Source organism: Notamacropus eugenii, chromosome 5, assembly GCF_028372415.1.
Source record: "Notamacropus eugenii isolate mMacEug1 chromosome 5, mMacEug1.pri_v2, whole genome shotgun sequence".
Lineage (NCBI taxonomy): Eukaryota > Metazoa > Chordata > Mammalia > Diprotodontia > Macropodidae > Notamacropus > Notamacropus eugenii.
In genome coordinates, this window is record NC_092876.1 from 31724599 (window position 1) to 31751880 (window position 27282).

Here is a 27282-nt window from a genome sequence, read left to right on the forward strand (position 1 = left end):
GGGGATCCCCAGCTTCTGAATCTTATCACCTAGGATTCTCAGCCTTTGACCTCTTATGCCTAGAATCCTGTCTCTGACTCTCACATCTTCTGGGGTCCCTGATCTGATTTCCCCAAATTCAGACTCCTAGAGACTTCCAACCCCAATTGCCTGAAGCTTCTGAGCCCCACATCTCTTGGGGGCCTTCATTGCCTGTGCCACCTCTGTGACGCCCCTGACCCCCAATTGCAGGTCGGGTTGCCCGGCCAGTGGCCTCCCCAGGCCAGCACCTCCTGGCTGCAGAAGATGTGGTTAGCTGTTGCCTGGACCTCAGTGTCCCATCCATCTCATTCCGAATCAATGGCTGCCCTGTGCAAGGCGTCTTTGAGGCCTTCAACCTGGATGGACTCTTCTTCCCTGTGGTTAGCTTTTCTGCTGGTATTCGGTAAGAAGGTCCCTCCCCCTACTCCTGTCCCATCCCCTCCCTCTTTCCCACTGCTGTTCCCTTTCCTCCTCCCCTTCCTCTCTTCCCATAAGCTTTCTGCCCCACCCCCCAAGACCTCCTAAGTGTGTGGGTCTCCAGGGCCCAGAGGGGATAAAGTCACTTAAAGAAGAAATGGAAAAGGATTTGAACTCAGGTACTGGTACTCTGGAACAGCTAGGTGGCGCCATAGTGCACAGAGTGCCTCAGACCTGAAGTCAGGAAAGCTCATCTTCCTGAGTTCAAATGTGACCTCAGATACTTCCTAGCTATGTGACCCTGGGCAAGTCACTTAACCCTGTTTGCCTCAGTGTCCTCATCTATAAAGTGGAACACTGGAGAAGGAAATGGCACTCTACTTCAGTATCTCTGTCAAGAAAACCCCAAATGGGGTCACAGAAAACTGGACATGACTGAAAACAACCACAACACTTGTGCTCTAAGTCCAGCAGTGTTTCTTTCTTAAAAAAATAAATATTTTTTGCTGATTATCTTTGGCTTTTATATCATCTATATTTCCTAATGTATCACTCTCTGCTCCACTTCCCAGAGAGCTGTCCCTTAAAAGGAATAAAAATGGGGGAAGGGGGGAAGCAATTCAAAAAAAATCAATGTATCTGCCAAACCTGCTGGAATGTTTAGCGTTCCGCACCATAGTCCCTGCCCTCTGCAAAACAGCAGGGATAGGGCCCTTTCTCATATCTCTTTGGGGCAAGTGGTGAAATTATAAGGGCACCATTTCTATTCTCTCTCTGTGTCATGCTACAGGGGGCAGAGTCCTAGAACTTGAGTCACTAGACCTGGGTTCATGTTCTAGCTCTGATATCCATTAGCTGTGTGACAGGAAAGTCACTTTTCTGGGCTTTATTTTTCTCCCCCACAAAATGATGTGAAGAATATTCCTACTATCCATGGTTGCTTCGAGGAAAAGACTTAGTAAACCTTCATGCTTGGGAAATGGAGTTATCTCCCAGGATCCCTTTCTATTTCCTCCATCCTTAAATCCCTTTCCCACTCCTCCCACCACTACCACCACTATCCTACTTCAAACACTTCTTTTAAGGTACTCTGTGACTCTAATATTCCCTTCCTCCTTCTTCCTTCTCCTCCCACCTAGGGTACGGTTTCTCCTGGGTGGTCGCCATGGAGATTTCAAATTCCTCCCCCCACCGGGTTATGCCCCATGCCATGAGGCTCTATTGCCTCGAGAACGCCTCCGGCTGGAGCCCATTAAAGAGTATCGTCGGGAAGGAGCCCGTGGGCCTCACCTCGTGGGACCTACCTGCTGCCTGTCCCACACCGACTTTGTGCCTTGCCCTGTGGACACTGTCCAGGTAAGCTGCAGGGAGGTAAGGTTGAGGGGCAGGAGGCAGGATGAGAAAGAGTAGCAAGGGGAGACCCAGTCTATGAACATCATTCAAATAATATCCCAGCAGAGAGGAAGCTTATAAAAGGCACGGATTTGTCTTTGTATCCCAGCATCTAGCACAGTGCCTGGGGGCATAGTAGTCCTCTTAATTAGTGCTTATTAAATTGAATTGAATGGGGGAGAGACATCAGGTCACCTGGTAGATGAGGTAAAAGAGATAAATGAAGACCTCAGAAATTTGGAAGGACAGGGCTAGGAGCTTGCAGGCTGTGAGTGCCAAGTAAAGGCTCAGCCCCACAATCTGCCCAGGCCTTGGGCAAATCACTTCACCTCCATGGGACTCAGTTTTGTCATGTGTGAAATGAAGGCATTGGAATGAATGACCTCCAAGTTCCCTCCCTGATCTAAATCTCTGTTCCTATAGTTTAATATCCAGGGAAAGGCAAAATTGGAGACTCTTAGGAACTCATTCATCTCCTTTGTCCTGCCAAGGAATGGGGTCATAGCAACAGCACCGATTAGAGACCAAAGATCCTATAGTTGGGTCCTTTAGAGACAAGAAGACTTGTGCTCTTTGGTTGATGTCTTGGAGTTTTAATATTCTCTTCTATAAAATAAAGGGGCCAAACTAAGGTTCTCCAAGGTTCATTCCAGGTCTGAGTTTTATAGTCTTTTACTCATACCCTTTTCATTGATATTTCCTTGCTAGAGACAAAGATTCTTAGAAATCCCCACTGATCAGGGGACCTCAATGAATAAGATAAATAAATAAATGAAATTAGTAAGAAAGAAGTTAAGGAGCTAAACAGAATCTTAGAAAAGTTAAATATGATAGACCTCTGGAGAAAACTGAATGGGAATAGAAAGGAGTATACCTTTTTTTCAGCTGTTCATGGCACCTTCACAAAAAATGAGAGTGTAGTAGGGCATAAAAACCTCACAGCTAAATGCAGAAAAGCATAAATATTAAATGCACCCTTTTCAGACCATAATGCAATAAAAATTACATTCAATGAATGGCTATGGAGGAATAGATTAAAATTAATTGAAAACTAAATAACCTAATTGTAAAGAATAAATGGGTCAAAGAACAAATCATAGGGAAAAATCAGTAATTTCATTAAGGAGAATGACAACAATGGGACAACACATTAAAATTTGTGGGATGCAGCCAAAGAAGTACTGAAGGGGGAGATTGTATCTCTAAAGTCAGACATCAATAAAAGAAAGAGCAGATCAATGAGTTGAGCATGCAACTAAAAAAACTAGAAAAAGAAAAAATGAAAAATCCCCAATTATGGAAACAAAACATCGAACACCAAAACACCAAAATGGAAATCCTGAAAAATCAAAGGAGAGATGAATAAAATTTAAAGTAAAAAGATCATTGAACTAATAAATAAGATTAGGAGCTAATTTTATGGGGAAAATGCCATTGATTAATTGGATTTTTAAAAAAAGAAAGTTGATTATCAAATTATACCCATGTCAAAACTGAAAATGATGAATGCACCACCAATGAAGATGAAATTAAAGCAATTATTAGGATTAGCAATCATTAAATTAGCACTAATTTGAATAATTATTTTGCCCAATTATATGCCAGTAAAACTGACAATCTAAGTGAAATGAGTGAATATTTACAAAAATATAAATCTCTCAGATTAACAGAAGAGGAAAGAGAGTGCTTAAAAGAAATCCTCATTAATCTTGGAATGGGTAAGAAGGAGGCAATGAGTAGCTGAGGTGAGAGGTGCTCTGCTCTAGCTGATGGGGGTCCATAACTAGTGTTTAGAGTTGAATGGGAGAGGTGATGTGGTCCCTAAGCCCCAAGAGAGAGGAAAAAAAGAGGGTCCTAGGGAAATGGTCTGGTACCAAGGGGAAGTGGAGGAGGTGTCACACCAGTGGAAGGCCCATGACTTCACATGGCCACTTCTCCCTCAAAGATTGTTTTGCCACCTCACCTGGAACGGATCCGCGAGAAGTTGGCAGAGAACATCCATGAACTCTGGGCTCTAACTCGAATTGAGCAAGGATGGACCTATGGCCCGGTGAGGGGGAACTGGCTGTAGTGGGACCAAGATGCCTATACTGTCCCTGGGAGGAGGGAGGATTTTCTCATCATAGGGGGAAAGATGTCCCCATGGACATGGAAGCATCAGAACTAGGAGATACAACCCTGCCTGGAATCTGGGAAGTGACTTCTGCCTGCCCCAATGACACTTCCTCCCTCAAACCAGGTTCGAGATGATAACAAACGACTTCACCCATGCCTGGTGGACTTTCACAGCCTCCCAGAGCCAGAAAGAAACTACAATCTGCAGATGTCAGGGGAAACACTCAAGTAAGGAGCCCAGATTTGGGAACAGAGACATAGAGGCTGAGAGACAGAGAGAGAGAGAGACAGAGCCAGAGAAAGACAGAGACAGAGAGAAAGAGAAAGATGAGGGGAAGCAAAGACTAAGAAAACAAAGAAGGGAAACAGAGACAAACTGAGATCTAGAGTCTAAGGAAAGACCAAGAATTAGACTATGATGGAAAGAGATAGGGCAAAGACAGAGTGTGAGAAGAAAGGGAAGATGGGAAGATAAGAAAACAGATTGAAACAGAGATAGAGGCAGAGACTGATTCAGAGAGAATTCAAGATATATTGGGAGAGATCTTAGGCAAAGTAGAGTGGGAAAGTGTGTGGATCTGGGGGATGGGCTTAGGGGACTGACCCTGCTCCCTCTCTAGGACCCTGCTGGCTTTGGGGTGCCATGTAGGCATGGCTGATGAGAAGGCTGAGGAGAACCTCAAGAAGACAAAACTCCCTAAGACGTGAGTTTGGAGCATCCTGGGGTGAAGCATGGGGGAGGGGGCCTGGGGAAGAGTTTTGAGGTCAGAGTCAAGGGATCATAGGGCCAGGGAAAAGGGCCTTAGAGGCTCAAGGGTCCACAAATATCTTAACAGGCAAGAATAATCAAATCTAAAAATATAAAAGAGAAATATAAAGTCTTCCATCTGGGTCCCAAAACTTAACTGCACAGGTGTAGATTGGTTGGTAAGGCATGGCTAGCCCTACAGGGAGTTAGTGGACTCCAGATGAAACAATATTGTCAGCCAACTGGTCAGCAATCGTTGACAGCCAAGAACATCATTATAACCTTAAGCCATTGTATTCAAGGAGGCCAAGGGAGGTGATAGCAACCCTGTACTTGGCTCTAGTCAGACCAGATACATCTCGAGGCTGATCTTTTATTGTAGATAGCATATTTTTAAGGTCAATGAAAAACTGGAGGATGTGTCGAACAAGACCAAGATGGTGTGAGAATTAGTGACCATAGGACATGTAAGGATCAGTTGAAGGAACTGAAGATCTTTAGCCTAGAAAAGAGGTTAGGGATGGGGTGACGTGAGAGTCACCTTCAAGTACCTGAAGGTTTGACCCCTGGAAGAAGTGCTGGACTTGTTCCATTTGGCTCCAAGGAGGAAGAACCAGGAACTTTGGAGGAATGGGGAGGCTGGGGCGGGGGGGGGGGGGGGGTTACATTGCTTCAAGGCAGGTGTGGGCCTGATGTCAGAAAATACTTCCTCACAATGTTTATTGACAATTGGAGCTATCCCCAAGTGGAATGGACCACCTGCCCTAGGAAGTGGTGGGTTAAGCTGAGACCACTTGTCAGGAATGTTTTGGAGAGGGTATCTGCTCAGGTCTGGAGCATACTCCCTTAGAGTTATGTCATTTTGAGTAACAGGGTCATCAGAGGCAAGGGGGGACCAGAAGGTGAAGGGTTAGAGGTCAGTGCTTTTTGGCATCCACAGGTACATGATGAGTAATCGGTACAAGCCAGCTCCACTGGACCTGAGCCATGTGCGGTTAACACCAGCACAGACAACACTTGTTGACCGGCTGGCTGAGAATGGGCATAATGTGTGGGCGAGAGACCGTGTGGGTCAAGGCTGGAGCTACAGTTCTGTCCAAGACATCCCTGCCCGGAGGAACCCCCGGCTTGTCCCCTACCGCCTCCTGGATGAGGCCACCAAGCGTAGTAACCGAGACAGCCTCTGCCAAGCTGTGCGCACCCTCTTGGGTTATGGCTACAACATTGAGCCACCTGATCAGGAGTCCAGTGAGTGATCCTTGACCCTGGGGGTCTCTTGCCCCCATCCACCTTTAGGATTCAAGATTCCAGAAAATGACCCCAGTTTTGTTTTAACCAAATGAAAGAGGATTCATCTTTCTTTCCCCTCTTTTTTTCTCCTCCCTATCTGCCTGACTATCTCTTTCTTTCATTCTCCTTCCTTCCCTTCCTCCCTTTTTCTCTTTCTTCTTCTTCTCTCATTTTCTCTCCTTTGGTCTCTGATTCAATTTTTTCTTTCTTTTTATTCCCTCTTTCTTTCCTTGATGTCTTCTCTCACCCTTCCCTCTTCCCATCTCTTTCTCTATCCCTTCATCTCTCTCTTTTTAACTGCCTTTCTCTCTTCTACCCTCCCTTTCTTCCTATCCTCACTTTTCCTCTTCTTGTTTGTTTTTCTCATTCCTATTTCCTCTATATCTCCAATTCAATTCAACAAGTGATTATTTCTCTCCATCCCTCTACCCCATCTCTCTTTTCAGCTCCCTCCCTCTCTGTCTCTGTCACTCTTTCTGCCTCCCTGACCATTTGTCCTCAAGTTAGGAGTGAGACATTGGTCACCTCTCCTCTCTTCATAATGACCCTTTTCACTGTCCCCTCACCAAAATCCTAGGAAACCTCTTTCTCCTTTTCTCAACTCATTTCCATTATATTCCTTTGACTGCTCTGTCCCTTCTGACTCTTCTCCCTCCTTGGTGTTCCCTGCCTCCAGGCCAAGTGGAGAGTCAGTCACGTGGGGATCGAGTGCGAATCTTTCGGGCAGAACGCACCTACGCAGTTCAGAGTGGCCGCTGGTATTTTGAGTTTGAGGCTGTCACCACTGGAGAGATGCGTGTGGGCTGGGCCCGTCCAGAGCTGCGGCCAGATGTGGAACTGGGAGCAGATGATTTGGCTTATGTCTTCAATGGCCACCGAGTGAGTGCCTTCTGCCCACCTTGCCCTTGCCCCATTCTCCTAAACTCAGTTTATACCTAACCTGTACTCTAGCCACCAATGTTTCCTCTAAGGAGAGTCTTCTCCCCAGGCTTGCTGTAGTCCTCTTCTGTGTTTGTGCCATCATCCACCCACCTTTCCCCCAGATGAACCCCTTGTCCATCTGACTTCTTCCAAGGAGAAATCCCTCTTCTCTGTCATCCCCCAAAAGATAGGACCACCCTCATTCTCTAGCCTTCCCTGAAACAGGCAATGTGGACCCTATGAACTATCATTCCTCTCTCCTTCTTCCCCCTCCTCTCAAGGCTGACCATAGACATCTCCTTCCAAAATGAACTTTGATGCAGAACTTAGAGGAAAACAAATCACAAAAAAAACCCAAGGGGCAATTTTTATCTCTCTCTCTAATTATGAATATTCATTCATCTATCCATTCATCTACCCATCCATCTATTGATTTATTCATCTAACCAGTCTTCCAAATTTTCTTTCATTGATTCATTCCTATTTATTCATCTACCTCTCTAATTATTCATTCATTCACCTAAATTTTTATTCATTCACTCATCCTTTCATATATCTATCCTCCAACTCTCTTTAACCCTTTTACTCTATGATATGATCTATTAATTCAGTCATCTACTAATCTACCCATCCATCTATCCAAATTTTTGCTAAACACAAGAATAGACAGACACATAGAGACAATATGTTCCTCTTCCCCTGATTCTAAGGGAAAGAGCAGAGGATGTCTCAAAGTAGAGGTAGAATTTGAGGGAATACTGAGGATCTTCCTCACTCTTCAGTTCCTGGAACCTGCTACCTTTTCTCTGTGTTTTTCTCCAGGTGTCTCCATTTTCCATGTATCTCTGTGACATTCTCTCTTATCTGTGGCTGTCCTTCATTCTGCATGTCTGTAGGGTCAGCGCTGGCACATGGGCAGTGAACCTTTTGGGCGACCCTGGCAGCCAGGAGATGTGGTTGGGTGCATGATCGACCTCACCGAGAACACCATCCTTTTCACACTCAATGGAGAAGTGCTTATGTCCGACTCGGGCTCAGAGACAGCCTTCAGGGATATTGAGATTGGGGATGGTAAGGAAATCCCTCTTCCAGCCTTCGCTTGTCCCCAAAGCTCTTGAGTCTCCCTTGAGGCAGTAGTGGAAAGCGCACTAAACTTGAAGTCAGAAGGACATAAGTTTAAATCCTAGCTCAGACACCCAATTTCCGAGAAAGTCACTTAACTGTTGTCTGCCTCAGTTTCCTCATATGGAAAATAGGGGTAATACTAACTCCTATTTCCCAGGTATCCTATAAAAGGGGATGATGTTTGAAAAAAGGTCTGCAAAGCTTAAAGTGCTTTGTAATACTAGTTATTATCCTTGCTGTGGTTCTCAGAGATGATTGTAAAGAAAGTGTTTTGTAAACTTAAAAGCCTAGGAGTTATTATCATCTACCTTCTGAACCCTTGTGATCTTTATCCCCTGCCCATGCGCCCCTCCCACCCTCCCTCCCACCCAGGATTCCTCCCTGTCTGCAGCCTGGGCCTGGGCCAGGTGGGACGCCTAAATTTAGGCCAGGACGTGGGATCCCTTCGCTACTTCACCATCTGTGGACTCCAGGAGGGCTTTGAGCCTTTCGCCATCAATATGCAGCGGCCTGTCACCATCTGGTTCAGCAAGAGTCTGCCCCAGTTTGAACCTATGCCCCCAGACCATCCCCACTATGAGGTGAGACCTCTCCCTTCCCTCTAGAAGACCAGAGATGCCCCAGTTCCTCTTCTGTCTTTTTCCCTATCAGATGATTCTCTGTGTCATCAATGTGAGATAAATTTATTTGGGATTTAGGAGATCTAAACTTGGGACATGACTCTCATCCCTTGTTGAGAGAGAGCAATATAGGGAAGGAAGTTGGACTGGAGTCAGAACTTGGGCTCCACTTTTGCCTTTGCCACTTACTAGGTGTGGGACCTAACATCTCTGGGCCTCTATTTCCTCTTTGAAATAAGAGTCATGCTAGATAAACTATAACTTCCCTTCCAGCTCCAAAACACTCTAATTCTGGTTTGAGATTTAGAGAAACACGAACACCTAGGTACAGTGTGGTACCTTCCTCACCAATTTTTACTGTTTTCCGTTTTTGGCTAATTATGTGTCAACTAGTGTCAACAATGAATGCCCTGAAGTGCATATTTCAACATGTTGTGGGTTTCAAATTCACATTATTTGGGGTCATAATTATGGGAAAATATGGCCATTATCTTCAGTTTAATGGAAATAGGCAATAGGAATTTGAATAATGTAACCACTTCCAGGGGAATAATTCATTGTTTGCATAACACTGGTTGTATTTAGCCTGGTTTTCTTAAATAGATCTAACTTATCAAGCAATAGACATTTATCAAGTACCTATTATGTGTCAGATACTTTGCTGGGCAATGGGAATACCATTACTGAGAAGGAAACTATCCCCACTCACAGTGAGCTTACATTCTTAAGAAGGCTTCCACCAGAACATGTACAAATGCAAACAAGATGAAGGGCATTAATACAGAAATATACAGATGAATTTAACGGAAGGTGTGAAGGACCAACACTCACAGCTGAGAGGATGGATTGAGAAAGGTTTCAGATAGAAGGGTATCCTGAATCTTTGGACTCTCTAGTTTCCAAGGGCCTGCTGCCCCATCCCCCAACAATTCCACTTCCACAGGTGACCCGAGTGGATGGTACAGTAGACACACCTCCCTGCCTGCGCCTGACACATCGCACGTGGGGCTCTCAGAACAGCCTGGTGGAAATGATGTTTTTACGGCTGAGCCTTCCTGTCCAGTTCTACCAGCACTTTCGTTGCACTCCAGGGGCCACTCCTCTGGCCCCTCCAGGCCCCCAGCCTCCAGGGGATGATGAGGTCCGGGCAGCTGAGCCTGACCCCGACTATGAGCAGCTGCAACGTTCAGCAGGACGCACAGGCGAGGCTGAGGGAAATAAGGAAGGGAATGGGGGGCCCCCCAAAGAAGGGGCAGCAGGGGGACCTTCTCAGACAGGGGCTGAGGCAGCAGGAGGATCCCCAACCCGGGCTGAGAATGAGAAGGACACTGCCACTGAGAAGAGCAAGAAGAGGGGGTGAGTGCAATGGGGCCCAGTCTGGGGCAGAAAATCTCAACCCAAAGACAGGCAACGTGGTATCGGGGGGAAGGGGACTATAAGCATATGGAAGACATGAATTCAAATGCCAAGTTTGCTCATTTCTAGCTCTGTGGCCCTCTCTGAGCCTCACTTACAGAATGAGAGGCTTGAGCTAGGTGGTATCCAAGGCCCCTCTAAATCCTATGATCTTGAGATTATACTCTGGCATGGCATACTAAGAGGAGCCCCCAACATTGGACACCTGACATAGATACCCCAAAGGATCCTAAAGATTGCAAGGGGCTCTCAACATTTGAGGTGGATAGGAGAGCTCTGGAGCCTTTTTTTTTTTGGTGGAACTTTTTTGGGGGGAGGGAAAGGAGGGAGCAGGTACCCTGATGTCAGAAACAAAGAAGTACAGGCTCAGAGGGAAGGGCTCTTATGTCTCTCCCTTCCCACCCCCACCCCCAGGTTCTTGTTCAAGGCCAAGAAGGCTGCCATGATGTCTCAACCACCTGCCACACCCACTTTGCCCCGCCTGCCTCATGATGTGGTACCCGCTGACAACAGGGATGACCCTGAGATTATCCTCAACACCACCACGGTGAGGGTGGATTATGGAATAAGATGGGGCCCTATGATAGAGTCCTCACACACCTCAATAGAGACCCCAGAATTTGGATCCCTAATAGTACTATCCAACTTAGTCTATGGAGATCTCCCAGCATTCCCCAATACTGGTTGAGGGCTGTAGGGTTCAGAGGGTCCTCTCTGTTCTTACTCCCCACCCTGCTCACATCATTCCATGTCTTTCCTTTTTCTTAGTATTACTACTCAGTCCGGGTGTTCGCGGGCCAGGAACCCAGTTCAGTGTGGGTAGGCTGGGTCACCCCTGACTACCACCAGCATGACATGAATTTTGAACTCAGCAAAGTCCGGGCTGTGACGGTGACCATGGGGGATGAGCGAGGCAATGTACACAACAGGTCAGGATCCCAGGGACCTGGATGCTCTGAGGCATGGGAATATACAGGCCAAACAGCATGGGGAAGGAAGGGCAGACACAACTTAGAAACACAGCCTCAGATAGTGGGAAAAGCCACAAGTGACAAGACCAGGCAAGTCATTCCACTGATTTGCTAGATGACCTTAGGCAAGACATTTAACATTTGTGAGCCTCGGTTTACCCACCTGTGAAATGGAGGGAGTGGGGGCTGTAATTCATTGGGAGAGTGTGGAGTCACAGGGGAATGGAGATCAGCCCTCAGCTTTGCCACCTACTACCTGGGTCTCCATTTTCCTTCCTGTAAATAAGGGAGTTGATCTCTCAGATTCCTTCCAGGTCTAAATCTACCAGCATCTGAATTCAGCAAATGTTGGTTAAACACCAACTATGTGCAAAGGACTCAGGACACTTAATAGTCTCATCTCTCAACATCAGTTTTCCTCTCTCTTCAATGAGGGAACGAAGAGGCACCCATTAAGTACCTGCTATATGTCAGAATACAGACACAGAATCTAGAGAATATCCAGTCACTTAAGCAAGAAGCATTTATAAGCATCTAACCCAGGGGTGGAGAACCTGCAGCCTCAAGGCCACATGTGGCCCTCTAAGTGCTCGTGTGTGGCCCTTTGACTGAATCTAAACTTCATAGAACAAATCCCCCCAATAAAAGGATTTGTTCTATAAAACTTGGACTCAGTCAAAAGGCCACACCTGCGGACCTAGAAGGCCACAAAGGCTGCAGGTTCCCCACCCCCTGAATCTGTCCCAGGCACCACCTGTGAAAATTCTAGGAAGTCTTCAGTTCTTAATTCTTTCCCTACATGGTCTCATCCTTGCACCCCTGTCCTTATGAACGAGGAAAATCCTTTCACATGCCCTCTCTGGAGTCTTCTGTCCAAATCAATAAGCATTTATTAAGTACCTACTATGTGCCAGGGATACAGTCCAAAAAAAAGCAACCATCCCTGTCTTCAAGAAGCTTATGTTCTTCTGGAGTCATGAAACATGGACACAGATCAGTGCAGTGGAAAGGCCATCCCCTGTTCTAAGGCCTTCCCAGCTCTGATACTGATACCATGAAAAAGATAGTCTGAGGCCCTGGGTCTAAATCCCAGTTCTGTCACTCACATTCGAACTTTGTGACCATGACCATGTTGGTTCACCTATTTCTCTGCCGGACCTTCACCCCAGTCACAAACAACACTAGCTTGTGAGCGTCCCCCAGGGCTCTGTCCTGGGCACTCTTCTCTCCTCCCTCCACACTCCTTCACTTGGTGATATTATCAGCTCCTGTGGTTTTAATTATCACCTCTAATCAGATGATTCCCAGATTTATATTTCCAGTTCCCGCCTCTCTCCCAAGCTCCAGGCCTGCATCACCAAAGGTCCTTTGGACATCTCAAATATCTGAGAGGCATCTCAAACTCAGCAGGTCAAAGACAGAACTTACAATCACTATTCTCCCAAAGTCTCCTCTCTTACCAACTTGACCAAGCTCCATAACTCCACATCATCCTTAAGGCCTTGTTCCCACTTTCCCCATATTTCCAATCTCGTCATTTCTTTATGGCCTCTTTCTCCACTTTCCCTTCTATAACCAAGGTCCAGGCCCTGGTCATCTCTCCCCTAAACTATTGCTGTAGCCTATGAATAGGTCTGCCTGCCTCAGGTTCCCCCCACTCCAGTCCATCCTCCATTTAGCAGTAAAATGATTTTCCTAAGGCCCAGGTCCAACAATGTCACTCTCTCTTCAATAAACCCCAGGGCTCCCTCTTGCCTCCAGGATCAAATAGAACATCTCCTATTTGGATTTCGAAGCCCTTCACATCTCGGACCCTTCCTACCTTCTCACTCCTCTCTATGCCCCCGTGACGCTGGGCTGTTCCTTAAACACGGCATGCTATCACCTGACTCTGGGCACTGGCATTTACAATGAGAATATGGACATAGTCATTTACTTGTCTCCCCTCTTAGAAAGGAAGCTCATCATGTAGGCAAGGACAATGTTTTTGTATTTCCTTGTATCCCCAGTGCTGAGTACAATGTCTGGCATACAGCAGGCATTTTATAAATGCTGGTTGACAGACTGTGAAACGAAGGGGGTGAACTAGGTTACCTTCAAGGTCCCTTCTAGCCCAAATTCTTTTGATTTCAATGGATCATGTTAGAATCTGGGATCAGACTTTGACTCTCAGATGCTCAGGACTCTGGGTCTCCTAGTTCATGTTTTTGGAGGGGAGGGGCATGTCTCTGGGGTTAAGATGTGACTGAGGATCTCTGGAATGATTTCTGGTTTTGTTTTGGGGTTTGGGGGGAGGCAATCAGGGTTAAGTAACTTTGCCCAGGGTCACAGAGCTAGTAAACATCTGAGGCCAGATTTGAACTCAGGTCCTCCTGACTCCAGAGCTGGTACTCTATTCACTATACCACCTAGCTTCCCTTGGATTGATTTCTGGAGTTAGGATCTGGGTTCAAAGGGCTGCAGAATCTTAGGTATCTAGGTTAGCGGTCTGGTCTCAGATCCTCACTCCTCTGGATTCAAGGTCAGGGTCTGAATCTCAGAGCTCTTGGGGCTAGGGCTCAGTGCAGTGACTCCTCTCTCTCTTCCCTTCTGGTTAGCCTGAAGCGCAGTAACTGCTACATGGTATGGGGTGGGGACTTCGTGAGCCCAGGACAGCAAGGACGCATTAGCCACACCGACCTGGTCATCGGCTGCCTGGTGGACCTGGCCACTGGCCTCATGACCTTCACGGCCAATGGAAAAGAGAGCAACACCTTTTTCCAGGTCAGCCTCACTCTGAGGAGTCTCCCACCTCTCCCTACAACCATTCAGTTAGATACAATTAATGGATTTTCCTTATCAGTTCACCCGTCTCCAAGTTCTCACTGAGCTTCCTCCAGTTTTTATCTCCTATCACACCATGGGGGAGGCTGATCAGGGACAACACAGGCTGGCTCCTGGAGAAAAGTGAGCTTCACATCTGGCTGCAGAGACAGGACTCAACCCCATGATTCCCCATCCGTATCCCCCACAAAATACTCTAGGAGATCCCCAGGTTAGATGTGAACCCAGAAGTTGAGGGTTTGGAATGGCTTAGGAGGGAAGAGGGCTAAGGAGGCAGATCTAGTGGGGACCCATGCCCGGGCCCTGGAGGAAGAAGAAGCCTGGGAGGTGGTGAGAAGTGTGTGTTGGGAGTAGGGAGTGACCTGGTGCAGAGACAGGAATGAGCTTCTGTGTTCAGGGACTGGTGAGAAGAAATAAAGTTGAGGCCAGGTCTCGGGCTCTTGGTTCAAACATGCTGGCTGGCTCTCCCTCCTTTTGACCTTGCCAGAGACAGACGCTGTCCCTCCAACTGTGGTTCTCTTCTCATGTCCTCCCTTTCTCCACCAGGTGGAGCCAAATACGAAGCTATTTCCAGCTGCTTTTGTACTGCCTACCAACCAAAATGTTATCCAATTTGAACTGGGAAAGCTGAAGGTGATGGGGCAGGGGTAGTGGTCTAGGGGGTTGGGAAATTCCTGGAAACAGTGGCACAGATGGGTGAAATTTTGGATGGGCAAATGAAATGAGTGATAGGAGAGTTGGGTGAGTGATGAATGAGTGAGTGAAGGAATGGAGAAAGTGTTCTGTGGATGGAGTGAAGAATGGATAGATTGATGGACAGAGGGAGTAAATGATACATGGGCAAAGTAAGTGACCAATGTATAGGACAAGGGTGGATTGATGGAGTGATAAATAGATGAATTAAGGGGCCAATGGAAAGGTTGAGGGATGGCTAGAGTGAGTGTTGGTTGGTTGAGGTGTGTGATCTATGAATGGAATGAGTGACCAATGGATGGAATGAAGGATAGATGATAGATGGAGTGATGGATGTATGGCTGGAATAAGTGATACATGATTGGTGTGGAAGGCCAGTGGATAAAATGAGGGATTGATGGATGGGTGGAAAGAATGATGGATGGGTAGACGGAGCAACCTAATGGATAGACTAAGGGATGAATGGAGAGAGTGAATGTTGGCTGGATGAGATCAGCAACTCATAGATGGAGTGGCCAAATGAATAGGATGAGGAATATATAGGTAGACAGACAGACATAGATAGATAGATAATTCAAAGAATGGATTAAAGGATGGAATAACTGATACATGGATGGAATGAGTGGTCAGTGAATAGGATGAGGGGACAAATGATGTGACTAAATGATGGAAGGATGAATGGTACAGTCAGTGAGTGATGGATAGATACTGTAAGTGTCCAGTGGATGTTGAGTGACTGGAATGAGTAATCCATGGGTGTGATGAATAATAGAGAGATCTGTTCATTCATTCATCAATTACACAAACTTTTGTTGACTTGGACCAGATTATTAGAGCAGAGACAAAGTTGAGGTAGTATTAAATGCCTGCCATCTGGAAGGTTACAGTGTTAGAGTGTTACCATCATACACTATTCCATGAGTTGTCCAAAGGGCAAAGTACTCTCTGAGAGCTGAGCGAGAAGGCCATTATTGACCCTGGGAGGATCAGGTGAATAGCCAAGAACATTCCAGACATAGGGGAAAGTATGAGCAAAGGCAGGGAGGTGGGGAGAATAAGGGGATGCAAGGAACCACATGGTCCAGTTTGGCTGGTGTATAAAGCAAAAGGATGGTATGACTGACTGAATAAGGTAGGAGGTGGAGTCCTTGACCTTCAGATCTCTCAACTTCCCCTGGCCCCATCCCCTCTCCTCCATCAGAATATCATGCCCCTGTCAGCTGCCATGTTCCTGAGTGAGCGGAAGAACCCAGCTCCACAGTGCCCCCCACGCCTGGAGGTGCAGATGCTCATGCCCGTGTCCTGGAGCAGGATGCCCAACCACTTCTTACAAGTGGAGACACACCGGGCAGGTGACCGACTGGGCTGGGCTGTGCAGTGTGAGGACCCACTCACCATGATGGCCTTGCACATCCCTGAGGAGAACCGGTGAGCACCTTCACCCCACCCTGCCCAAGCCTCAGGAGACCTCTCCAATCACTCTTACCCTGGGGAACCTAGAACTTCTAATTCCCCACCCTCCTCAAGCTTGAGTCTGGTTCTACATAGTTATTTCTACCCCTTGACTTTCACTTTATTGTGCATGTGTCCCTCTGTCTTTGCCTCTCCTTTCCTGCTCTGTCTCTATCTGTTTCTTTCTCTGGATCTCTATTTCTGTCTGTCTGTCTGTCTCTCCCTTTCTCTTTGTCTCTGTCTCTCTCCCTTTCTCTTTCTGTTTCTCTCTGTAATCTCTCACTCTTTCTGTCTACCTCTACCTAAATTTCTCCATTCCCCCCTCCTATTTTCACTCTCTCCATATCTCTCTTTGTCCCTGTCTTCCTCCTTTCCTCCATCTCCCACTCTCTATCTTTCAGTGTCTGTACTTTCTTGTCCCTTCCTAGTCTTTTTTGCCCTTCCCAGTCTTCTCTTCTGCCCCCTTCTGCCTCTCTCTTCACCTTTTTCTGTCTCTGTCTTTCCCCTCTTCTGGCCACAGCTGTATGGACATCCTGGAGCTATCTGAGCGCCTCTCCTTGCAGCGTTTCCACTCCCACACACTGAACCTCTACCGGGCTGTGTGTGCCTTGGGGAACAATCGAGTGGCCCATGCACTCTGCAGCCATGTGGACCAGGCCCAGCTGCTTCACGCCATTGAGGACGCCCACCTCCCTGGCCCACTGAGAGCTGGCTACTATGACCTTCTCATCAGCATTCACCTGGAGAGCGCCTGCCGCTCCCGCCGCTCCATGCTCAATGAGTACATTGTGCCGCTGACGCCTGAGACCAGCACCATCACCCTCTTCCCACCAGGTCCCCCGGCTGAGCCTGGGGAGGAGAGCCCACGGCACCACGGACTGCCTGGCGTGGGGGCCTCCACTTCCTTGCGCCCACCTCTCCACTTTTCTCCACCTTGCTTCGTGGCGGCCCTGGTAGGGGCAGGTTCTGCTGAGGCTCCTGCCCGCTTCAGCCCGTCCATCCCCCTAGAGGTGCTCCGGGATAAGGCATTGAGGATGCTAGGGGAGGCTGTTCGAGATGGAGGCCAGCATGCTCGGGACCCTGTGGGTGGCTCTGTGGAGTTCCAGTTTGTGCCAGTCCTCAAACTGGTGTCCAACCTGCTGGTAATCATCAAGTTATTTACTCCCTCCCTCCATCTGTCACTAATTTTATCCATCAGTCTCCCTCCATATTTCACAGCTTCTAACTCTGAGTATGAATCACTTACTTTATCCATCGATCATTCATGTCACCTGTCAGTCATCCACCCTTGCATAATAACTAGATTCCATCTAGGAGTTATTCACTCCTCCATCAGACACCCCCTTCACTGACAACTCTTTCTCTGACCATTCACTCTCTTGACCTCTCTCCTTCTCATAGTTACTCATAACATCCTCTGATCACTCACCCCATCCATCACATACAGCCTTCCTACCCACCCAACCTTGGCTGGGTGACTATGTGGGGAGAATTTGTGAGACTGACCCAAGGAGGCTCAGTGACCCAGAGGAGCTTAGTGAGGGAGAAGGCCTGCAATCCAAGAGACTTTCCCAGAGGAGGGAAGGCAGCTGGGTCCATGAGGATGGAAAGGGATGGGAGAGGGGAATGGGAAAGAAATACCATGGATTATGTGTGGGACAGGGAAAAGACAGGGCTGGGGAAGCAGATGATACATGGAGAGGAAAATGAGTAACCTAGAACAAGGAAGGAGAGGGACATCGGCCTCCAATAATGGAGGGTGACCATTCTGGAATTGGTCCCGCAGGTGATGGGCGTCTTTGGGGACGAGGATGTTAAGCAAATTCTGAGGATGATTGAACCTGAGGTTTTCAAGGAAGAGGAGGAAGAAGAGGAAGAGGATGAAGAAGAGAAGGAGGAGGATGAAGAAGAAGAAGAAGAAAAAGAAGAAGAAGAAAAAGAGGAGGAGAAGGAGGAGGAGGAAGAGAAGGGAGAAGACGGAGAAGCTGTGGAGGAAGGACTTCTTCAGATGAAGTTGCCAGAGTCAGTCAAGTTACAGGTGGGTCGAGTGGTGGTCCTAGGATGCAGATTTGTGCCAGCTTGCCTCAGGACCTTGGTGGATCAGCTGCTGCCAGATGGGCATTGGGTCTGGCTGCCCATGGCGGGGTTCTGGCTGCCCACAGGGTCTGGCTCCCATGGGGTCTGGATACCCAGGGGTCTGGCTGCCCATGGGCTCACACTTTCTCCGGCCTCCAGATGTGCCATCTGTTGGAGTACTTCTGTGACCAGGAGTTACAGCACCGAGTGGAGGCTCTCATCGCTTTCTCGGAGCGCTATGTCCATCGCCTCCAGGGCAACCAGCGCAGCCGCTATGGCCTGCTTATGCGGGCCTTCACCATGTCGGCAGCAGAGACTGCCCGGCGTACCAGAGAGTTCCGCTCTCCACCCCAGGAGCAGGTGCCTGATGACCTGGCCCCAGCTAGAGGACCCCCGACCCTCCAGCCCCCTGTCCTCTGGCCGCTCTTTCTTTCCACTTCCCTGACCCATGATTCCTCATCCCTGGGTTCCCAGGCCCTTTACTCTCTATTCTCTGAACTCTTAGTCCAGTACCTGGTACATAGTAGGTATTGTATAAATCCTTATTTCCTTCCCTTCTCTTTCCCTTCCCCCTACTCCCAATTTTCTACTCCTTATTCATTGAATCTATTTCTCCCTTCCCTGATCCATGACCTCTGACCCTCATCTCCTGTTACCTAAACACTGTCTAACCTTCTGTCTTCTGACCTCAACCCCTTGCCCCCCATTCACAACCCTCCAAACCTACTCTGAGCCTTTGACCTTCCATCTAATCCCTGCCCTCTGACCCCAACCTCTACTTTCTGTCCTACCCTCAGCTCCTTAAAATGAGCTGCAATCCTCCCTCCCTCCAATGAGCCTCCATGACCCACTCTAGCCTTTGGTCTTCTCTTGCCTGGTTTCTCATCCTTGGTCTTCAAGTCCCATTCCTTGAGCCGTGACCCATCAGACCTGGTTCTCCTGCCCCATTCTGTCCTCTGACCATTCTGACTCTGATTTCCTTTTCAGATCAACATGCTTCTGCATTTCAAAGGTGGGGAAGATGAGGAGGATTGTCCAGTCCCAGATGAAGTACGGCAAGAGCTGTTAGATTTTCACCAGGACCTGCTTCTGCATTGTGGTGAGGAGAGACACCCTTCCCTAGACCTCTCTCAGAGGCCTCTCCTGCTCCCCATCCCATGGAAGAGCCTGGCTCTCTCCTAGGTCTCTTCACCCCAGACCAGGCTGGTTCTCACACTCCCTCCTCTCATAGGCATCCAGTTGGCGGGAGAGGAGGAGGAGGTGGAAGAGGAGACCACACTGGGAGGTCGGTTGATGAACTTTTTGGAAAAGGTGAAGCTGGTGAAGAAGAAGGAGGAGGAGCCAGATGAGACCCCTGCTCCTGAAGAGAAAAAGCCTGGTAAGGAGAAATCCAGGCCAGCCCTACCCTGCCCCACAAGGGGAGGCATGACCAGCCAGGGGAAGTGCCCAGCCCTAGTGGGAAAACATGGTACAACCAAATCACTGGGAGAGATTGCAAAAGAAGGCAGGAAGCTGGAAAGGCAGAAACAGAAGGCAGTGATAAAGTAGTGGATAGGAGGAGGGGAGAGAGAGCAAGAATATGGAAGCCAGGGAGTGTGGATAGAGAGCCAGTCTTGGCTCCAGGAAGACAGAGGTTCAAGTCTCACTCCTGACGCAGCTTGGCCTCTATGCAGGAAAGTAGATGGGGGCTGGTCTGACCCTTCACCCTATCCCCACCCACCCCTGCCTTCTCTACTTCCTCAGAGTCCTTGCAGGAGCTGGTCTCTCACACCATGGTGCGCTGGGCCCAAGAGGACTTCATCCAAAATCCAGAATTGGTCCGGGCTATGTTCAGCCTCCTCCACCGTCAGTATGATGGCCTTGGGGAGCTGCTCCGTGCCATGCCCAGAGCCTACACTATATCCCCATCCTCTGTGGAGGACACCATGAGCCTCCTGGAATGCCTGTGTCAGATCCGCTCCCTGCTCATTGTGCAGATGGGACCACAGGAAGAGCATCTCATGATACAGAGCATTGGGTAACCATCCTCACCTTCACCCTTGCCTTGGGCTAAGAGGTATCCCTCTACCATTCCTCACATCCTGACCTGCTACTGCTGCTGTCTGATCTCTCTATCCTCCTTATCCTTGGGATGGATGACCTGAGGCTAGGGAATGGGGTTGAACTGGCATTGCTTGGCTTAGGGAACTCCCAGGTGAGGACATTCCTCCTACCAATGTAGGTGAGCATTTTATAAATGTTAGCTCATCTGTCCCCCATCATAACCCTTTCTGCACTCTGCAACATAAAAAGTTGTCTAGATCACTGAAATGCTATGTGACTGGCCCAGGGTCAAACAGCCAGCACGTCTCAACAGTGAGACTTGAACCTAGGTCTGCATGGCTGCCTCCCAGATGAGCTCTTCAGGCCTTTCTTGCCTTAAATCTATTATCTTCTGATTCTAGGTGGTCTCTGAGATCCTTTCCAACTCCAAGTTCCCAGATTTTGTGTGACTTCATCCCTCCATGTCACCGTTGTATTTCCATCCCACCTTTCTCTCTCTGATTCCTTCCTTCTGTACTGTGCTAGGAAGGGTCACAGACTTGGAGTCGGAGGACGTGGGCTGGAATCTCATGTAGGACCCTCAGCAAGGGTCTGCCTAACCTTCCTTGGACTCAGAATCCTCCTCCACAAAAAGGGGATAATAAATAAGGAATAAATAAACACTAATCATAGATTTTACAATAATAGATAAAATTAATAATAAATGAATGAATGAATGGCTAAATGAATAAATAAGGTGCCTACCCCATGGGGTAATGGTGACAGTCAGATGAGATATTTGCAAAGTACTTTAGAAATTGCCATATGAATATATGTTAGCTATTATTAATAATCATTATTCCCTGGCTTCTGCTACTGTCTTTGTGAAGGACTTTGAGGTCCCTGGTAACAGATTCTCTGACCTTCCCTGGTCCTCCTTACTTCTCCGAGAAGCTGAGCCTGCTTCTTCCCAGCCCACCCATAACTGATCAGAAAACCATCCCTCCAGAATCCCAGCTCAGGCTTTCTGTTTTCTCCTCTCCACTTCAGTCAATGGATCAGGAACTTGATGACTCCAGTAACCCCATCTCCTCTTTCTTCTGCAGGAACATCATGAACAACAAGGTTTTCTATCAGCACCCGAATCTGATGAGGGCTTTAGGGATGCATGAAACAGTGATGGAAGTCATGGTCAATGTGTTAGGAGGGGGAGAGTCTAAGGTAAGGGACTATTGGGAAGAGAAATCTATCTAAGCCTGATGTAAGAGGGGAAAAGGCTTTCACAGCTCAGGGTTATAGGAAAAATGAGATTTTTCAGAGCCTTCTGGGGACTTCAGGGGAAAGAAGGCTCTCAGGCCCTGAGACTGATACAAAACAAAACCTCTCAGAGGCTGAGGCTTCAGGGGAAAGAAGACTCTCAGGCCCTGAGACTGGTAGGGAGGGAGGAAAGTCAAAGCCTGGGGATATTGGAGGAGAAGCTTCTCTTAAGACAGGCTAGGCAGAAGAAAACTCTCAGAACTTTGGCCAGCTGGGGAAAAGGCCCTTGCTCATGGACCGGAGTTGCCTGTCCCACTTTAGGAAATCCGCTTCCCCAAGATGGTCACCAGCTGCTGTCGATTCCTTTGCTATTTCTGTCGCATCAGTCGCCAAAACCAAAGGTCCATGTTTGACCACCTCAGCTACCTGTTGGAGAACAGCGGGATTGGTCTCGGTGAGTTCTCTGCTGCCCTGAGGCCCGGCCCCATCTCTAGGCCCTCCACGTCCCTCCCCAATCCTGAGTCTTCCTTCTGTCTCCTGTGCAGGCATGCAGGGCTCCACTCCACTTGATGTGGCGGCTGCCTCTGTCATAGACAACAATGAGTTGGCACTGGCCCTTCAGGAACAGGACCTAGACAAGGTGAGGATATCTTCTGAGTGGCCCCTGTTCCCCAACCCTCTCCCTATGGCTTGAGGGATGATAATATGACTATAATATGACTCTCCTCAGGAGTCAGTCCTCCACCCAAAGGGTAGATTGGGCTGCATCCTCTGAAGGTCACTGGCCGAAGGGGAAGGGATAACACAGCTTTGTCCTCAACAGCATCTAGTCTTAGGGAGAAACACAGCCTCTGTATGCAGGGAGGCCACCTGTAAAATATGGAGATGGAATTCACAGCAACTTCTAGGTCTAAATCTGATGATCCCATGAAGGTCCTGACGTGTATGTGCATGTGTGTGTATGTGTGTTCACACACAGCGGCCAGGGGGTGACTTGAATGACCCCATTCTTCTCCCCTTCCCTTTCAGGTAGTCTCATACCTGGCTGGCTGTGGCCTCCAGAGCTGCCGAATGTTGCTGGCCAAGGGCTACCCTGATATTGGCTGGAACCCCTGTGGTGGGGAGCGCTATCTTGACTTCCTCAGATTTGCGGTCTTTGTTAATGGTGAGGATGCGGGAAGTAAAGGGACAGAAATCCAGGCAGGCTCCTTGGAGGAAGGGAGGAAGGCTGGGAAGGGATTGAGTCTGTCTGTGTCAGGCCATGAGGTAAGGAGGCCTAAACTGCAAGAATATCATGGAAATTTTCTACCAGCACCTGAATCTGATGAGGGCTTTAGGGATGCATGAAACCGTGATGGAAGTCATGGTCAATGTGTTAGGAGGGGGAGAGTGTAAGGTAAGTCAAGATGGGGACTATTGGGAAGAGAAGTCCATCTAAACCTGGTGCAACAGAAGGAAAAAGACTTTCACAGCTCAGGGTTACAGGAAAAATGAGATTCTCAGAGGCTGGGGCTTCAAGGGAAAGAAGGCTCTCAGAACCTGACACTAACCTGAATCTACCCAACACTCACAGGAGAGAGTGTGGAAGAGAATGCCAATGTAGTGGTGCGCCTGCTCATCCGGCGCCCTGAGTGCTTTGGGCCAGCCCTGAGGGGAGAGGGAGGCTCAGGGCTGCTGGCTGCTATGGAAGAGGCAATTCGGATCTCAGAGGATCCTGCTCGGGATGGCCCAGGCGTTAGAAAGGATCGGAGGAGGGACCAGTGAGTAACCACAGAATCCCAAAATTAAGAGCAGCCCTCTCCCCAATTCTGGCAATTCAAACGGGTTTTCACCTGTTCTGTGTCCTGAACTCCCTTGAAAGTCTGATGAAACCTTCTCAGAATCATGCCTTTAAATTCATAAAATAAAATATACAGAATCACAAGAAGAAACCAATTCTGTTGAAGTTCAGTTATCAAAATAATTTTTAAAAGAGCAGTATGAGTTCACAGACTCCCAGGTTAAGAATCCCTGGTCTAGTCATCCAATTCTCTTGGGAGGTCCAAAGTCATGAGGGGTTCACTACCTTCCAAAGTGCTTTTGGACACTGCCAATTAATCTTTTACTAGCTAGCTTATTTACAGAGTGCTTAAAGGCTTGCAAAGAACTTTGACTAAGTTATCTCATTTTATTCTCACAACAAACCTGGGTGGAAGGATGGGGAAACTGAGTCAGAGGTTAAGTGACTTGCCCAGAGTCACACAAGTAATAAACATCTGAAACAAGATTTGAACTCAGGTCTTCCTGTCTCCAGATGTATCACTCTGTCTACTGTGTCACTTCTGCGACATCCTTGTTTCTGCCTGCCCCAACTTGGTCTCATTTTCTCTTCAGTCTTCCCTCCCTTCTATTTTCCTACCTTCCCCAGGAGTCTTTTCCTGGGCCACCCCTATTGCTTGCCATTATCTTCCATTTATACCATACATGTACATCTTGTGTGGATCTGATTGTTTGTACGTTGTCCTTCAGGGCAGGGATTCTTCTTTCTTTGTATATGTGGTGGATAGAGCTCTGAGCCTGGAGTAAGGAAAACCTGAGTTCAAATCCAGCCTTAGAAACTTACTAGCTGTGTGACCTTGGGCAAGTCACCTAACCTCTGTCTGCCTCAGTTTCTTCATCTGCACAATGGGATAATAACAACAACACCTACCTCCCAGGGTTGATAATATTTGGAAAACACTTGGCACAGTGCTTGGGTCATAGTAGGTGCTTAATAAATGCTTGTTGACTCTTCTCTTAGCCATGGGGGTGAGGATGCCCCTGAAGAAAACCGTGTGCACCTGGGAAATGCCATCATGTCATTCTATTCAGCCCTGATCGACCTGCTGGGACGCTGTGCTCCCGAGACTCACGTCAGTGTCAGGGGAAGGGGAATGGCTGGGTAGGGGTCACGTTAACAAGGCTAGAGCAGAGGGTCAAGGTCTGTACATCTCTGTTCCTTTCTCTATCACAGCTGATCCAGGCTGGGAAAGGAGAAGCTCTGAGGATCCGGGCCATCCTGCGTTCCCTGGTACCCTTGGATGACCTCGTGGGCATTATCAGCCTGCCCCTTCAGATCCCCACCCTGGGGAAAGGTACAGGGCTGGAGGGGAGGGGGAATCCCTTCAAAGGGAAGTTTAGAAGCAAGACCTCTGGCGATCAGGAACTTGGGGGGGCAGTTGAAGCGGATGGAGTCTAACAATTTCCCTGCTGGGTGCCCCCTGCCAGATGGGGCCCTGGTGCAGCCCCGGATGTCAGCCTCCTTTGTTCCTGACCACAAGGCCCCCATGGTCCTCTTCCTGGACCGCGTCTATGGCATCGATAGCCAGGACTTCCTACTCCATGTGCTTGATGTGGGCTTCCTGCCTGACATGCGGGCAGCTGCCTCCCTGGACACAGTGAGTGATCTGCTCCCCACCCTCAGATCCCCCAAACAACCTTTTAGGGAATGCCTTCCATGTAACACCCCATAATACTCCCAGTATAAAACCCCCCCATAGAATGCCCACATATGCCATTCCTTTATATAATAACACCCCCATATCCCCCCTGCTAAATCCCCCATGTAACACTTACACCGTGACACCACCACCACTGTAACAGCCCCATAGAGCCTTCCCACTGAGCAATCCTGTATAGCACTTTTTTTAATATTTGACATTTTTATATCACTTTCATTTCTCACTATAACCCTCCTTCCTCCCCCTTCCAGAGAGACTCCCTTGTAATAAAGACTAAAAAAGAAATGAAAACAGTCCAGCAAAACATCAACCAGATTAAAGAGTACATGAAGTACTCCCCACCCATAGTCCCCTATACCTTCGCAATAAGTGGAAGGAGGTGCATTCTCCCATTTCTTTGGGGTTAAATTTTAACATTAAAAAAAATTATTGATACCTTCTCCCCACATTACTGTCCCTTGCCCCTCTTTCAAAAGAACTTACCCTTCTAACAAATAAATGCCCAAGTAAAACCAATCAATTACATTGATCACACCTGACCATGCACACCTCATTCGGTACCACCACCTCTCTGCCAAGAGGAGAAAGTCATGTTTCCCCATCAGCCCTTTAGAGTCACCATTGGCCGCTGTGCCAGTCAGAGTTCTGTTGTCTTTCCATGTTATTTTATTTCATGTTGTCGTGGTCATTGTATAAATTATTCTCCTGATTCTGTTTAATTTCCTTGGCATCGGTTCATCTGTATCGCATTTCCACATGATACCCCTGGCTAACTCTCTCCATCCAACACTCCTGTAATAGTCCCAAGTCTTGTTCCATTTAACTCTGCCTATTTGACCCCCCCATATTGATAGCCCCCTTGTAAGACCTCTGTATGATCTCCATATCTCACTTTCTCTTAGACTTTCATATGACCCTCATGCCATAGCTTCTCTTTGACCTCCCATGTTAGCAGCCTCCCATGTATGACCCCTGTATGATCACCATGCCACACTTTCTCTTGAGCCCCTGATATTAACAGTTCTTTCATATCACATGCTTTGACCCCCCCCCACTAGATTAACTGCCTTTTGCATTTCAGTACCTACATGCTCTGTCAAGTACCCCCTCCCCTGTGTAACCCTCTGATAATATTCCCATTTGAATTCTCATGTTAACAGCCCCCAATAGAACTTCCCTGTATAGTAGTCCCCAAAGATCCCCCCCACTCTGCTCTTCCTCCTCCCTACTCAGTAACAACCCTTGGCCAGCAAGGGATTGGGAAGACTCGAGACTACACATAGCTCAGTCCCTTAAATGTTGATGGGAAAAGGGTTGGACATGGGGTTGCAAGATCTGCATCCGAATCCCAAACCTGACATATTTCTGTGCCTCAGTGTTCTTCTCTGTGAAATGTGGGAGCTGGGCTAGGTGACCTCTCCCAGTTATAGATCTGTGACCCTCTGATGTTCTTCAGGCGACATTCAGCACCACGGAGATGGCCTTGGCCTTGAATCGCTACCTGTGTACAGCTGTGCTTCCTCTCATCACCAAGTGCGCTCCGCTTTTCGCGGGCACGGAGCACCGCGCCATCATGGTAGACTCCATGCTCCACACTGTATACCGCCTATCTCGAGGACGCTCCCTCACCAAAGCTCAGCGAGATGTCATTGAAGACTGTCTTATGGCACTCTGCAGGTGTGTGGAGGGGAGAGCATAAGAGCATTCTGCTGAAGGGAACGTGACTATGGATGTGAGAGGAGGGGGAAGAGGAAAGACCAGAGTCTCTGGAGAGGAGGTGAAGGGGACTCAGCCTGGGACCCCAGCACCAGCCAGAGAGACAGTGATGGGGAGTGGTCAGAGAGAGGGCTCAAGTTGGAACCAGGAAGACTTCAATTTAAACTCCACCCCCTGTGACTTTGGGCAAATCACTTAACCTCTCTAGGACTCAGTTTCTCCATCTGTAAAATGGAGTTAATATCTTTAATGTCTACTTCTGAGATGGTAAGGTGTAGGACCCAATCAGTGGAGAGAAGTTTCACACCAGGAGTTCCTCACACTGATGAAATCACAGTGCCTGGTATATCGTAAGCTCTACACAAATGTTACCACCAGCAGTATTATTGCTATTATCCCTGAAAAAAATCCTACCTCATGAGTTAATATGAGACTCAAGTGACAGAGTTTCTGTATTATTATATATTATTGTTATTATACCTGAAGAAAAATTTCCTACTTCACATGGTTAATATGTCTCAGGTGAGAAAGCCTGTACTTCATCATCACCATCATCGTTTCATTGTTACAGTGAATGAACAATGAAGAAGTCTTTCTCCCAAGGCAGATCACTCCCCCCATGTTATTCTTTATTTTTTAAATTACATTTTTAAAATTGATTTTTTAATTACACATAAGAATAATTTTTAACAATTTTTAAAATTTTGGGTTTCAAATTCTTTCCCTCC

The 27282-nt window shown here is 47.8% G+C and overlaps 1 protein-coding gene across 4 annotated transcripts in view; it reads left to right on the forward strand.

The window, feature by feature from the left end:
* RYR1 (ryanodine receptor 1) overlaps positions 1-27282 on the forward strand; it is a 93345-nt gene that overhangs the window by 15904 nt on the left and 50159 nt on the right. For all 4 annotated transcript variants that reach the window (XM_072608347.1, XM_072608345.1, XM_072608348.1 and 1 more), the window contains 30 exons: positions 232-424; positions 1578-1794; positions 3776-3880; positions 4070-4173; positions 4566-4649; positions 5634-5941; positions 6660-6862; positions 7801-7975; positions 8402-8610; positions 9593-10005; positions 10480-10612; positions 10834-10994; positions 13634-13799; positions 14406-14492; positions 15754-15980; positions 16525-17146; positions 17791-18042; positions 18240-18440; positions 19068-19179; positions 19312-19458; positions 19824-20097; positions 21209-21323; positions 21681-21813; positions 21905-21999; positions 22389-22524; positions 22933-23119; positions 24139-24250; positions 24352-24472; positions 24606-24775; positions 26295-26515. In XM_072608347.1, coding sequence (XP_072464448.1) covers positions 232-424; positions 1578-1794; positions 3776-3880; positions 4070-4173; positions 4566-4649; positions 5634-5941; positions 6660-6862; positions 7801-7975; positions 8402-8610; positions 9593-10005; positions 10480-10612; positions 10834-10994; positions 13634-13799; positions 14406-14492; positions 15754-15980; positions 16525-17146; positions 17791-18042; positions 18240-18440; positions 19068-19179; positions 19312-19458; positions 19824-20097; positions 21209-21323; positions 21681-21813; positions 21905-21999; positions 22389-22524; positions 22933-23119; positions 24139-24250; positions 24352-24472; positions 24606-24775; positions 26295-26515 — 5683 coding nt within the window. The remainder of the gene's footprint in view (positions 1-231; positions 425-1577; positions 1795-3775; positions 3881-4069; positions 4174-4565; positions 4650-5633; positions 5942-6659; positions 6863-7800; positions 7976-8401; positions 8611-9592; positions 10006-10479; positions 10613-10833; positions 10995-13633; positions 13800-14405; positions 14493-15753; positions 15981-16524; positions 17147-17790; positions 18043-18239; positions 18441-19067; positions 19180-19311; positions 19459-19823; positions 20098-21208; positions 21324-21680; positions 21814-21904; positions 22000-22388; positions 22525-22932; positions 23120-24138; positions 24251-24351; positions 24473-24605; positions 24776-26294; positions 26516-27282) is intronic.